The sequence below is a fragment of the Guillardia theta genome, assembly GCF_000315625.1.
Source record: "Guillardia theta CCMP2712 unplaced genomic scaffold GUITHscaffold_29, whole genome shotgun sequence".
Classification (NCBI taxonomy): Eukaryota; class Cryptophyceae; order Pyrenomonadales; family Geminigeraceae; genus Guillardia; species Guillardia theta.
In genome coordinates, this window is record NW_005434645.1 from 261,749 (window position 1) to 275,903 (window position 14,155).

At 55.8% G+C, this 14,155-nt stretch overlaps 3 protein-coding genes across 3 annotated transcripts; 2 read left to right on the forward strand and 1 right to left on the reverse strand.

Moving 5' to 3' along the window:
• Positions 1–609: 609 nt before the first annotated feature.
• On the reverse strand, positions 610–870 carry GUITHDRAFT_48775 (hypothetical protein; the record flags this gene model as incomplete). Its single annotated transcript, XM_005833578.1, has 1 exon — positions 610–870. A coding segment is annotated over one exon (261 nt), but the record flags the coding sequence as incomplete, so codon positions are not given.
• Positions 871–6,533: 5,663 nt separating this feature from the next.
• GUITHDRAFT_86622 (hypothetical protein) lies at positions 6,534–8,351 on the forward strand (the record flags this gene model as incomplete). The annotated part of the gene is made up of 2 exons (XM_005833579.1): positions 6,534–6,721; positions 7,115–8,351. 2 exons carry the CDS (start codon positions 6,534–6,536, stop codon positions 8,313–8,315), a joined length of 1,389 nt encoding a protein of 462 aa, XP_005833636.1. The 3' UTR covers positions 8,316–8,351.
• Positions 8,352–8,641: 290 nt separating this feature from the next.
• On the forward strand, positions 8,642–12,167 carry GUITHDRAFT_138038 (hypothetical protein; the record flags this gene model as incomplete). The annotated part of the gene is made up of 11 exons (XM_005833580.1): positions 8,642–8,829; positions 9,018–10,137; positions 10,339–10,365; positions 10,416–10,465; positions 10,510–10,566; positions 10,785–10,821; positions 10,868–10,922; positions 11,163–11,437; positions 11,509–11,585; positions 11,630–11,874; positions 11,965–12,167. The coding sequence occupies 11 exons, from the start codon at positions 8,642–8,644 to the stop codon at positions 12,165–12,167; spliced, it is 2,334 nt and encodes a 777-aa protein (XP_005833637.1).
• Positions 12,168–14,155: the final 1,988 nt, after the last annotated feature.

Here is a 14,155-nt window from a genome sequence, read left to right on the forward strand (position 1 = left end):
CCCGTGTATCGCTGGTGTAAATCTGCCATAATGGCCCGAGGTCAGCGATCCCTGAAGCATGAGCAAGCTATTCTTACCGCACTCCCAATCGGACGCCAGGGCGAGACTCAGGGCTGCTGACCCTCCTCCCAAACAGCTGAGGATACCGAGGATGAGGACTGCGAGAAGTAAACCCCCGAAAACCTTGCTCTTGTACTTGCTGGTGAACACTCCCGTGGCTCCGAAGAACAAGGGGAAAATTGCTGGGATCAAACCGCACAATCCCAAGGATGTGAGCAGCGCTTTCGCTGCGTTGCGGTGGCTTTCACATAAACGTAGGCTCGAATAAGAGACCACCGAAGATGACGATGAGGTTGACGACGATGAGGTTGACGACGATGAGGTTGACGACGATGAGGTTGACGACGATGAGGTGGACGACGATGAGGTGGACGACGATGAGGTGGACATTGAGGAGGAATACTGCCCACTCTGATACCCAGCATTATATCCGGAGTCGTGGACGGAGCTCAGGTCCAGGTTGTAGCTCGAAGTCAGGTGCCCTGCTGCTACCTGGCTGTTGTAGTCCCCGGAGATCAGTCCGGAGGAGTAGGTTGTCGGCGAGGAAGGACAGCAGACAGCCACGTCTTCGCTGTGTACGCAATCATGGGAAGCCCACCCTCCAAAGGAGCATGACGTAAGCTGCGACTCGCTGCCGCTGCATGACACTTGATCCATCCAGATGGTTCCGGTCCCTCCCCCGAAGGAGCCAACCGACATCGCGTACGTTGTCGTACATCCGACTTGCCTGCAGACTACTTGTGCGTCTGGGCTCGAGAAGTCGTCGTCACAAACCGTTCCCCATGCTCCGTTGTGCTGCACCTCCACCCGACAACATCCGGCTGTGTTGCATGCTGCAAGTCTCAGCCCCCCTATGGAGACTCCCTGTAAATTTCTCGTGCACGAGCCTGCTGTGCTGGCGCTGTCATGTATGAGCTGGCCTGTGCTGTATCCCGAGTTGTGTCCAGCTTGGAAGCCTGCGTTGTATCCTGTGTTGAAGCCCGAGTAGCTACCGATATCGAACCCGCTGCAGTACCCCGAATTGTACCCCGAGTTATATCCTATGTTGTACCCCATGTTGTAACTCGAGGAGTACCCAGACAAGTCTAAACTTGTATCCAGGTTGTATCCCGAGTTGTATCCATAGTTGTACGTTGTCGAGTATTTGCCGCTAGAGTAGTATATCGAGGAGTATCCGCTGTTGCTGTATGTCAAGGACTGTGGGTTGTCGTAGTAACCCGTGTTGTAACCTGTGTTGTACCCGTAGTTGTAGCCTGAATTGTAAGTGTACACGAACTTCGACTCGTATCCTGTATTGTATCCTCTGTTGTACCCCCTGTTGTATCCATTGTCATAACCCCTGTTGAACCCAGAGTCGTATCCTAAGTTGGAGATGGAGGTTGAGGGAGATGAGGAGGGGGGCGAGGAGGAGGGGGGCGAGGAGGAGGAGGAAGGAGAGGAGAAAGAGGACGACGCAAGAGCCTCGTCGCATCTCTGTACTTGGTAAGCTGCCGGGACTATGCCCGCGATGAACAGTCCGAGGCCAAGAACGATGTTCACGATGCTCATGGGCAGTACAAAACGCATGGTTGGTTTGCGCATCATGGTTGGAGAGAGCAAAGCCGATGTGTGTGAGGGAGCTTGAGCGAGTTTGTTGGTCGGTGAGGCTTGGAGAAGAGGATGAAGGGGCAGGAGGGCAGCTGTAAACTACCCCACCCCTCCTCACTTCGCCATGATGCGGTCAGATGGCTGGTCAGTCTGACGTAGGCGGATCATGAGGGATCACTGATGCACGAAATGTCAAGGTTTCGCTTTCCGGTGCTCTATGCGGTGCCGGGGCTCTCGAGTGTTAAGCCTTTCTTACGTAAGTGTGTCATACCGTAGCACGTCGCTGAGTCGGCAAACTTGACCCTTTCTTTACTCAAAGTTAAGTTAAAGATCAGTACGAGGACAATCAGGAGAGTCGAGGAGGCTTGACCCTGACACTGTCGCACTAGCCAAACGGAGAGGACAAAAGACAGCGAGAACCAAACCTAATCTTGACCAGTATGCGCTCAGGCTTGGCCGACGAGCCTTGAATGTTTGGCAACACATTCCGTCCTTGACGAGCGACCAACAAAGTTAGACTTTTAGTTGCCAAGACATCAAATGCTCTGTAGCGACAATCAGTGTGAGCTCAGCCAATGCTTCGCTTTTTGGTGATCATGTGTCAATTCGACCAGTTGCGCCTATGAAGCTTGCATGACAACAACGGCATAGACTTCTTGAAAGATCAAGAGCAGTAGAGCCGGATCAGTCGAACAAGAATGACAGCCTCTGTGTATGGGAGACGAGGCCAATGAGGTCAATAAAAGACTGAAAGGGCAAGGGAAGATTTTGAACTCGTAGACAACAGTGAAAGACGACTAGAGGACAGTGGTGTAAACGATGATGTCAGTGAGAGGAGGAGGAGGAGGAGGAGGAGGAGGAGGAGGAGGAGGACATAGTATACACAGGTCAGCGACCACGGGTCTGAGGAACGACCGACCTCTCCGGAGTCGACTTGACCACCTTGAAGAGTGTGGAGGAGACGTAGTTTGGGGGGGTAGGGGTACTCCGTGAAAGCGTTGGATTATTTTATATGGGGGTGGGGTACAGATAAGAATAGTCATTCAGTGAGGTAGGGTACTGCAAGAGTACCCCATGGTTACAGGAAATAGCTGACTATTGAGAGGGGGTGAAAAAGAAAAGATTTGGTGTGTAGGAATTACGATCCTTGCTGACAGGGGGTGGGGTGGGCAACCACGGGGGATAAAATGCTACTTATCAGGCGCTGTCATGGCGGGCGTCGTTGGGAAGCGGGAAGCAAAAGACGATGACCCCAGACCATGCTTGCAAGTAGGGATGAAAGATGATGGTAGGAAGGAACTGAATCAAGTGGGGCGAGACAGAAGAAGTGTGAAGAAAGATTTGAAATATTATTTCGCAACTTCCGTCCCTGGCGAGACTAGTACTTCACTGTGGTAACATTGATCGTTGGAAGGAGCAGATACCCTCAGATCTCTCTTCGACTTGGAGCTAAATTCAACCAAATATCATCGCAAGCTCTATGTTGAAGACTTCTCATGTTTGAAGGCGATTACTACTGAATCTACGAACCCATGCAACTCTTTGTAGTAGGCTGCGGACAAACTCGAGTGATCACTGTCGATCCGTCTTCCAGTGTGAGCACACTCAAGGAAAAACTGCAAGATCAGCAAGAAGAGTTGTGTAATCTCCAGGTTTGGTTGACGCATGCAGGCAGGGGACTGCATGATAGCCGCACTCTCACTGAGATTGGGCTGATCAATGGATCGACACTGTTTGCAGCGTACAAGTCCTTGGGGGGAGGATGCGGACCGAGCAGACTGTTCAGTGCTGATGCCAAGAAGCAGAGAGGAAAGGGGAGGCACAGAAGCTCGAGGCTTCGATCGCTATCCATCTTTGATGAGAGGGACCTGGACGAAGGGTCCAAGGTTGCAGCACAGCGCCTTGCCTTCCTAGAGATGGCAGAGCAGATTGCTACGGACAGCTCAGACATCAACCTTGAGTCCGTGCCTGGTTTTGAGATCCCTCGTGTGCTTCGGGAGGGCTGGAGGGAGATGCTGCGCCCTGTTTCTGACGAGCCGAGCGTTCCTCACGAGGTTTCCGAGGAAGGATGGATTCTCCGCGGTTTGGTGGGAGGGGATCAGGCGAGCTCCAGCAAGGCTCTGACGAGCAGCTTCGGCGTGAGAGTTTTCGTCACCTCCTTGGAGGACAGCGAGTGGGAGAGGAACTTTGTGAGGAAGGACCTGGTTCCGTTCTGGCAGGAGATGGCACGATTAAATGGGGTGTATCTTGACGTCTGCGAGAACCGATGGGGGATCGACGTCGATTTCAGCAATGCTCACTCGTTCGAGGAAATCAGTCTGAACGAGCTTGACCTGTCACAGCGAAGAAGTTTGCGTTTCTGCCACATTCTGATCGTCGGGCAAAAGTACGGGATCAGGTCGTTCCCAACAAGAATCGCGAAACAGAGGTTTGAAGACCTTCTCAAGACCATCGATAACGCGCATGACAAGAAGCTCCTGAAAGAATTCTTTGCGCTTGATATCAATCAAGAACAGGTGGAAAGATTCGATGGGGGAATTGGCAAGGGACCAAGCTACGTGTTGCAGCTGAACAAGATCGATGAAAATTGGAGGAGGACATTTGAGAGGATCCGGATTATTCTCAGCAACGCTGCTAGGATGATATCGTCAATAGACTCTTCGCATGGTGGGGGCAGAATCAAAGATGACGACATGAAGATGATGATGCTTGGTATGATGGAACGAGAGTTCACGCATGGCGATGTCAGGCAAGAGGTGTATATGACCAACCTTGAAAGAGTTGTTTTCAATCGCAAGATTCTCGGATTAGATGCAGCTAAAGTCTCTCATCCCGCTTTTAAAATTTTTGTGGACGTGAATGAGTCCGGGATGATTGATGTGGACTCCCAGCAGATGTTGTCTAAGTTCTTGGACTCGATGCCAGGAGCGCTGGAGCGGCATGAGTATCTTGTGAACGATTGGAATGAGATGTCGGGATTGAATCCCTTGGAGAGTTTGGAGCATGCCAACTATCTAAAGAAGTTGTGTGATGAGATGTGTTCTGTGGTCAGCAACCTTATCTTGGATGCAGCTCGGGCTCGAAGAAGGTGTCATAACCATGTCGTCGAAGAGGTCAAAACACATCTGAATTTTGTTACAGAAGAAGCCCAAAGATTCTGCTCCAATCCAGACACAGATCACATGATCGACAATCTACGCAAGTATCTCGACCTTACCACGATCAACAGTGATAATCATATCTTCTACATCTCGGGGCCACAAGGGTCAGGGAAGACCGCCCTGATGTGCAAAGTTGCTAAGGAAGCGATCAACGCAAATACCTCAGGCTGTGTGGTCGTTCGGGTTGTCGGGGCTTCCAACAGGTCCAAGACGCAGATGGGTTTGCTGAAGAGCATATGCCAGCAACTGCGATCTGCCTACAGCAGGACTGACGAGGATTTCTCTGTTATCACCTTCCGCGATGTGGTGGCTTACTTCCGCAAGGCAATCAACGACTGGCCGAGCCAAGTTTGCCCACTCACAATGTTTATCGACGGAGTCGATGAACTTGACCAGAGATACTCCGGGTCCCATCTCAACTGGATCCCTCTAGGCCCTCTCCCTGACTGCGTCAGAATGGTCCTGTCGTTCGGCAAACCTGAGAACCATCACGATCAAAGTCATCGGAAGAGCCTGCCGTTGCTCTCGGGCCATCCGAACAAGCTGATCCTCGAAGGCGTCAGTGACGCCAAGGCCTTCTTGTCCTGCTGCCTGAAACGCGAGGGCAGGAAGATCACCAACGAGCAGTGGTCGGAGGTGTCGGATGCCTTCAACCGCAGGGAGGACATGGTCTGTTCCACCTTCTGGCTGTCGCTCGTCGCCTCTACGGTACAAGACTGGCCGTCTTTTGGAGGGGTGGTGCATGCTATCAACCCGTCTGTGATCGGGCTGCTGGTGGACTTCTTTGAGGGACTCCAGGTCAAGCACGGGAGGGAGCTGGTCCGGTCTTCCCTCGCGTTCATCGCACTTGCCGGCCCGCAGTACCTCGATGAGACGGAGCTGTTTCATCTCCTCTCCTTGGACGACGATGCCCTTGCTGAAGCTTACTTCTGGGCTGTGCCGCACGTGCGGGTCATCCCCCCGTTCTTGGTGAAGTCGCTGCTGCACGACCTGCGGCACCACCTCTATCGATTCTCCGACGGGGATCACATGAAGTGCGTCGCCTACAGGAACGAGAAGCTGGCGGAAGTCGTCGAAACTTGGCTGTTTGGAACCTCACGGGGATTCAAGGACAAGATCGAAAGGCACAGCCAACTTGCTGACTACTTCGATGGCACATGGAGCAAGAGAAGGAAGCCTTACACAGGGCAGCTGCTGAAGCTCCTGAAAGACACGTTCAACGAGCTGAAGGGAGATCGATTGGTTCCCCGTCAGCCTATCGTCCTGTATGGCACCATCTTTTCTCCTCCAGGGGAGCGAGTACTCAACTACCGCAGGATTCACGTGCTGGTCCACCACCTCATCGCATGCCGAGATGAGCGCAGAGCCGTTGCCGAGCTCTGCTCCCTCGAGTACATGACGGCAAAGATGCTTGCCGACGGAGTCGTCGAGCTCCTGCGAGAGTGCTCGCATGCTCTCAAGGTCTTCCCGGACTCGGTGGTCGCGCTGCACGAGGTCAAGGGCTTCATAGGCAGGAACCTCGAGATATGGCATGCGCCGCCTTGCCACAACGTCTCCTTCCAGCTTGCCTTCCAAGAGCCCGACCGGTCTGCCGTCCTCCGCTGCTTCCGCGAGAGCGAAGTCTTCAGCGGGAACTTCGGCTCCATGCTCTTCGTTGACTGGCTGAACAAGCCGCTCGTGTCGCACCCCTGCACGCTGACGGTTCAGGAGCATGAGGACGCGGTCATGGCTGTTGCTATCTCGCCTTCGGGAAAGCTCTTGGCCTCCTGCAGCACAGACGGGACGGTCGTCATCTGCAGCAGTACAACAGGCGACGTCCGTGCCGTCATCCGTGGACACTCCGCACAAGTCTCCTCCGTGTCCTTCAGCCCCAACAGCGACCTCCTGGCGAGCGTCGGGTGGGATCAGAGGATGTGCATGTGGAGCACGAGTACCTGGAGCAAGCAGGGCGATGCTCACTCCTTCACGAGCAACCTCAACACCGCGTCCTTCTCCTCTAACTCGTCGTACATTGCAGTAGCTGGAGGAGAGCTGGGAGGGAGCGAGGAGGCGATCTTTGTGTCCTACGCTAAGACCGGGGAACTGAAGGCTACCCTAGCTGGGCATCAGGCAGGCATCACGTGCGTGCAATTTCATCCAAGAGACGAGCAGCTCCTTGCGTCCTCGAGCTACGACGAGACCGTTAGAGTATGGAACCTCTCCACCCACCGCCAACTCATCGCATACACAAAGCATGCAGACTGGGTCCGGGCGGTTTGCTTCAACCCCTCCTCCTCCAGCGAGCTAGCAAGTGCCGGGGAGGACAGGGTGGTGCGAGTATGGGACTTTCACTCAGGGGAGGACCGGCTCGTCCTACGAGGGCATGCACGTGAAGTCCATGCGGTGGCATGGACGAGGTGCGGGGGGTTCCTAGTGAGCGGGAGTGAAGACAAAAGCATCCGAGTGTGGAGCTCCAAGGGCGGGGAGGTGCACGCGATCCTGAGGGGACACGAGAAGGGCATCAACTCGCTGTGCTTCAATCACAACGGCAAGATCCTGGTGTCCGGGTCGAGCGATCGCGCCGTCAAGGTGTGGGTGGTGGACAAAGACCGGCAGGTGGTAGAGGAGGAGGAAGCGCACGCGGGGAGAGTCTACAAGATCGCCTTCAACCCCCAGGACCCGACGGTTGTAGCGTCGTGCAGCGCAGACAAGACCATCCAGGTGTGGAACTTTGAGACGGGAGCTGCGACGAGTGCGGGGCTGGGAGGGCACACGGACTACGTCCTGGACGTCGCCTTCAGCCCGCACGACCCCAACTTGCTGGCCAGCTGCAGCTCGGACACGACAATCCGACTGTGGGACGTCCAGAAGTTCCGTGTGATCCTCCCTCCCCTCACCGGCCACAGCGGCGCCGTCTGCTGCCTTCTCTTCCATCCTAGCGACCCGGCCGTGCTGGCGAGTGGGAGTTCCGACAGGACCATCAGGGTCTGGAGCGTCACGGGGGGTCACCTCAGGAGGACGCTGAGGGGGCATGACAGCGGCGTCGCATCCCTGGCCTGCAGCTTGTCGAACCCAAACCTGCTGGCGAGCGGAGGGCAAGACGGGAGGATCAAGCTCTGGCACTTCCTAGAGGGATCCCCAGCAGGGGTCGACCTGGTGGGGCACGAGGGCTCCGTGAACCACCTGCGGTTCACAGAGGCAGCGAGTCGGCTCATCAGCTGCTGTCAGGGAGGGCGGGTGAGCCTGTGGGACGTTTCCTCCTTCTCCTGCCTCCTCCGCTGGGACTCCAAGGCTCAGCTGACCTGGACGTCGGAGAAGTTCGTGCTTGCGTGCGAGCAGGGGAACATCATGGTATACAACCTCCCGTCGGGGCCCGAGGCCTCCTGGTCCCCCCGGGCCTTCTTCAAGTCCCCCAACGCCATCGTTGCCATCGCCTGCTCGGGGGATCAAGTCTGTGTGGCCGACGAGTCGCGCAAGCTGCTGCGAATGCGGTTGACGAGGGACGGCAGTAGGAGGAGGTTGTTGTAAATAGTGTGAGAGTGAAATGAAAACGTAGGTGAATTCACTTGCTCGGACTCGCCGACTCCCCCAGTGAAGACCCGGCGGTTGTCCCCAGTGTCACACACTGGGGACCCACCCTACTAATTCCCGCCCCCGCCATCCCCGCCATCCTCCCCGCCTTAGACAACTTTCTCTTGGGCCGCCGCCGGCCGCCGGGCCGGGGATTCTGGGGCCCGGGCGGACGAGGCGGCGGCCAGCCCGGACCCGGCGCTGCCCCTGACCCGGGCGGCCAGAGCCCCGGCCCGTTCCAAGTTTGGAGGGGGATGAGGGGTGGTGGCAGTTGACAAGCGATCATGGCAGTCAAGTTGCCGGAGCTGCGGCTTCTGGAGGAGAGGAGGGAGGGGAGGGGAGGGGAGGGGATGAGAGGCGGCCTGATGAGAGGAGGGGATGGCGATGGGAGCGCATGGAAGAGCAAGAAGGAACTAGTCTTGCTGGAGGAGCTGAAGCAGCTCCGGTTGCTCATGCTGAAGGAGAAGGAAAGGTTTGTTTCTCCCACCGTCTGAATTGATCCCCTTCCCCTCCCACTTTCCTGCTTTCCCTTCCTCTCTCCTCCTTCCCCGATCTTGACTGTGTGATCCTAGTCTCTACTTTCTTCTGTCTTCCTCCCAAATTTCGTCCTCAGGAAATTCAGCAATGCAGTGAATTTTGACAATTTCGAAGTTCTGGCAGGAGTCTGAAGAAACTTCAGTCCAGCCCAGAGCCAGCTGAAGAGGAGCGGCTGAAGAGGAGCAGAGAGCGGTCCAAGCAGCTTCTCAGCTTGTCACAGACCAAGAAGTCAAGATCCCTCAAGTCAATCGAGGTGACTCGCCTTAACGAGCTCAAGAAGGTCCTGCAAAGCTCGCCTCCGGCCGAAGTCTGCCAGGGGGAGATGGAGCTGCCGCGGTTCAAGAGCGTCGTGCGCATGAAATTTCGACCGAGCATGGGCATCGAGGCGTTCACGGAGGAGGAGCTCGAGCTTGTGTTCAGAGTCATGGACTTCAGCGACAAGGGACGAGTCAACAGCGTCGACCTGCGGCGCTTTCTGAGTCAGAACATGGAGGGATTAGGCAGTATCAACATCTCCGAGCTCCACAACCTCCGCAAGATCATCGGGCCCGGGAACCCTCACGGAAGGATCAGGGCCCGGGCACTGGGGTACCTCACGAGGTTCCGGAGGAGGAGGATGCAACCTGCATTGACCTCGCTTCTCCTCTTCTCGACAAAGGTCGGGCATGTGGGCTTCGCAAAGCTGCTGGTCTTGTTCGGGTTCGACCTGGTGGAGTCGACAATGAGCCTGGGGCACCTGCTTGAAATGCTCAAGTTTGTTGGTTACAAGGTATCTGGTGAACGAGCACTCTACCGCTCCTCCTCCCCCTCCTCCTCCTCTGCCCACCATAGGAAAGATCTTCCTCCTCCAGCCATTTCTACGCTCACATCCTCTGAAGGATCGCTGGTGATCAACTTGAGAAACTCTGCCAGCTCGCAGCTGAAGATCAAGGACAAGAATTCGGAGGCGGAGGAAGGAAGGATGCTGGATATGGATGAGTTCAAGCTTGTTTGGTCGCATCTGGCAGCAGTGGACCCTCGAGACGTGGACGTGAACACTTCAGTTTCCCTCCGAAAAGTCTTCTTCTTCCTCTTCAGGGCCAGGATCATTCCCAGCTTCCTCCTTGCCCAGCAGGAGTCGTTCGAGTTGAGCTCGACCCTGCACACTGTCCCTGCCAACAAGGAGGAGGAGATGAGAGGAGGGAGGAGTCTGAAGATATTCGAGGAGCTTGAAGGGGGAGATCATGGGAAGAGATGGAGCCAGGTGAGGAATGAGAAGGTTTTTGGGGTGGAGGAGGAGAGGACGTGGTGGTGGTGGTGGAAACGGAGGAGGAGGAGGAGGAGGAGGAGGAGGAGGAGGAATGAGGAGGAATGAGGAGGAGGAGGAGGAGGAGGAGGTGGTGGTGGTGGTGGTGGAGGAGGAGGAGGAGGATAGATTTACCGGAGGCTCTGATGTTCCCCCTAGATTCTCGCCAAGGTCAGCATTATCCATGTAAGATCGCACATGCAACTTCAGCTCCTGTGCCTGACTCGGGAGATCAGATCGACGCTTGCAAGCGCAACTACGTGGAGGAGAGCGAGGGAGGAAGGAGGTCGGTAGACGGGCTGGAGGCTGAATGTGCTGACCTTGTAGCAGGCTTGCTCGAGTTTTCAAGTATCTGGTCCGTCAGAACCGAGACGGATTGTTGAGCAGGTGGGAGGGAGGAAAGGATGGAGAACGGAAGGCAGGAAGACAGGCAGGGAAGAATATGTGCAAGGAACGAGACGTGCAGGCAGCCGGGAAGGCAGGCAGGGATAGGAGGAGGGAGGAAGGGAGGGATAGGGAGAGGAAGGTGGAGAGGAGGAGTGTTGGTTCTCGGAGTGACGTTTTGGAGGAAGGAATGAATTTATCGCCTTCCTCGTGGGCTGCAGGCTGGTCCCTTCCAGAGAGCAGGAGGAGAGGAGAAGAGTAACGGCCGCCGGAAATCTCTTGCCTGCTCACTAACCTGATGCAGGGGTCGGACTCTGACGACTTTGACTTTCTCGCTGAAAGCACGACGATGTTGAGATGTGAGAGATGCACAGCTGTTGCTGACTTGGAACTGCGATGATAGAGTCGAGGGATGATGATGATGTCTGTAATGGTTTGCAGCTGTATCATATCTCAGTGACTTGTAATGTGCTCCTTGTAATGTGCTCCTTGTCATGCTAATTACGTTCTCCCTACCTCCCGCTCTTTCTCCCTCCCTCTCTTCTTCCTCTCCTCACACCACCTTCCCCCACTTCTGACTTCCATCCTATTCATCGCAGACAAGCACATCTCTCGTTCCGATGCTTCTCACGCCTTCCGCTTTGCACGGAGGTTCAACCAGACCTCAAAGCTCGCAGGTCACCTAGACTGCATGGGGTTTATCTTCTCAGTCTTCATCCTCTCGCACCTGCTGGGGGTAAAATTGACCGAGAGCAAGGAGCTGAGCAACAAGCTACTTGCCCAGCTGGAGGGGTGTGATAAGTTTGACGTCATGCGGGAGGAGGAGCTGCAAAGCTCCTGCTTTAAGATGGCGAGGAAGCAGCAGTGGAATGAGGTACCTCCTTCTCCCTCCCTCCCTCCTTCCCTCCCTCCCGATCCTCGTCCGACTGTGCTGACTCTTCCAAGTTGTGGGATCTGCTGCACGAGACGGACAGGCAAGGGAAGCTCAAGAGATCTGCTCGGGAGGTCCTCTGGTTCGCCAGGTGAGCACCAGTTGGGCTCGTCCATGATGACGTGGCAACGCCAGGGACGAGACGTCGCAGACGCTGCTGCACTTGGCCTGCCTGCAGGGGCAGCCCTCGGCAATCCGCAAACTAATTGAGCTCGGTCCGTTTCATGGAAACCCGTTCAGCTCGGGTGTTTGTGGGGTGACCAGCTGGGCAGGATTCGATCCGCTGGTGAGGGACAGCAACGAAGTCTCCCCACTTCACTGCTGCGCGTGGGAAGGGAACCAGGAGGGGATGGAGGTCGTGCTGGAGGCGATCAGCGAAGGTGGGAGAAGCTCGTTAGTAGGAGGGAGGCAGGGAGGCAGGAGGACTAGAGAAGCAGGAGCAGGGGGGAGGAGTACGAGCAGGGGGGCAGGAGCAGGAGCAGGGGCAGGGGCGGGATTAAGAGCAGGAGCAGGAGCAGGAGCAGGAGCAGGAGCAGGAGCAGGAGCAGGAGCAGGAGCAGGAGCAGGAGCAGGAGCAGGAGCAGGAGCAGGAGCAGGAGCAGGAGCAGGGATAGTGAGAAAGGGCAGCAGGAAGAGAAAACGTGGGAAGGGGAAGGGGTCGAGGGGGTTTTGAGGATTTGAAGGAGGAAGGAGCCTGTTCTGATCTCCGTCTGTGTGTGAACAGCCATGAAGGAGGAGGCGGTAAACTTCCCGTCCTCAGTAGACGGAGCTACTCCCCTGCTACTGGCCGTGAGGTTCGACGAGCATGATAAGCTTTTCTCCTCCGCCACCACTACCTGCTCCTCTTCTTCTTGCTCTTGCTCTTGCTCTTGCTCTTGCCACTGCTGCTGCTCCCTCTCCTGCTCTCCCTCCCTCCCTCCCTCCCTCCCTCCCTCTTCTACTGCCTATCTCCTACACCGTCCTTCTGATGGTAACACCTGCTGCAGTGGTGGACATTTGAAGATCGTCAAACTTCTTGTCGATCAGAAGTAATAATGATGACGATGATGATGACGAGGAATGGAGCAGGAGGGAGGAGCAGGAGGAAGGAGGAACGGGGAGTGAGGAGAGGGGGGGGGGGGAGGAATCGAAATCTGATATGTGCTTCGAAGGGCAAGCTGTGATGCTGTCAATTCACTGGGTGACAACATATTGCATTTCGCTGCCTCGAGATGCTCGAGCGAGATGGCAGAGGAGATCATTCAGATCCTGCAGGAGTTTGAGGTGGAAGAGACCACAGGGCTGGAGAAGGAACTGGAGGAGGAAGAGGAGGAGGAGGGAGGAGGGAGGGAGAAGCAAGGAGAGCAGGAGACAGGAACAACTCTGACGACACTCTTCCACTCCCTCGCCAACCAGCCGAACCATCATGGCGTCCTGCCCCTTCACTGTGCAGCTGCGAGAGGGGATGCTGAGATTTTCGACTTCCTCCTGCTCGACGACTCCTTCCTGTCTCGCACCGACGCCTCGGGTCGCACTTGCCTGCATTACGCGGCCTATGGGGGGAGGTCAGACTAGCCAAGCGAATCCTTGAAGCTGGACGAGCGAATCTGACGCAGGTTGGATTACCTCCTCCTCCTCCTGCCACCTGCTCCTGCCACCTGCTCCTCCTCCTGCCCTCCCCCCTTCGCCTCCTTTCTCACCCTCCTTTTCCTTGTTCTGCAGTCCTGCAACGAGGGAAATATCGCCATGCACTATGCCGGTGAACCTTGCCCCTCCCCGTCCACCACTCTTCTTCTACCACCGTGTTTACAACCCTCCTCCTCCTCCTCCTCCTCCTCCTCCTCAAGACTTGCTCCTGCTCCTCCTCTTCAACATCGTCCCTCTCCCTCCTCCTCTATGTTCCGTCATTCTTTTACTCCTCCTACAAGAAGTGACTTTAGGAGCAGCACGATCAGACAAGGCGGACATGATCGACTTCTTCCTCCTTCAACTTTCTTCACCGAGCTCTTCGCAGGAGGCGATTGTGCAGGATGAGTTTGTCTGGCAAGGGGAGGAAGGGACGAGTGGAGAAGAGGCGAGGAGGAGGGACGACGACGGAGACGAGGATGAGAAGGACAAGGAGGGGGAAGAGGAGGAGGAGGAGATGCTGTTGCTGCTCAGGAGGAAAAACAATCTTGGAAGGACTGTAAGTTGTTTCTCCTCTCCACCTCTGCCTCTCAGCGTTTCCTAGCCACTTCACGTCGCCTCCATGCTGGGGAACAGCAGGGCCTGTGCAGGTACTTTCCTCGCTTTCCTCTCTCCTCTTTTACGTTCAGTCTCTGAGTCATTTCGTTCCCCTTCTCACGTTGCTTCCTCGTACTCTCCTCCATGCTGTCCTATCTCTTTCCCAGCCCTCTCCCCTCCCCTCCCCTCCCCTCTCCCCTCCCCTCCCCTCCCCTCCCCCCTCCCCTCCCCTCCCCTCCCCTCCTCTCTCCTCTCCTCTCCTCTCCTCTCCTCCCCTCTCTTCTCCTCTGCTCCTCATCTAATTTCTAGTCATTGAATTTCATCTCCCCTCCTCTCGCTTCGCCTCGTATGTTCCTCTCCTCGTCTCGTCGTTATACTTCTCTTCGTTTTCTCGTGCTTTGGTCTGACAGCACAGCAGCGCTTGTCAAAGCTTTCCGAGAGAGAAAGTTATCGCTCGAT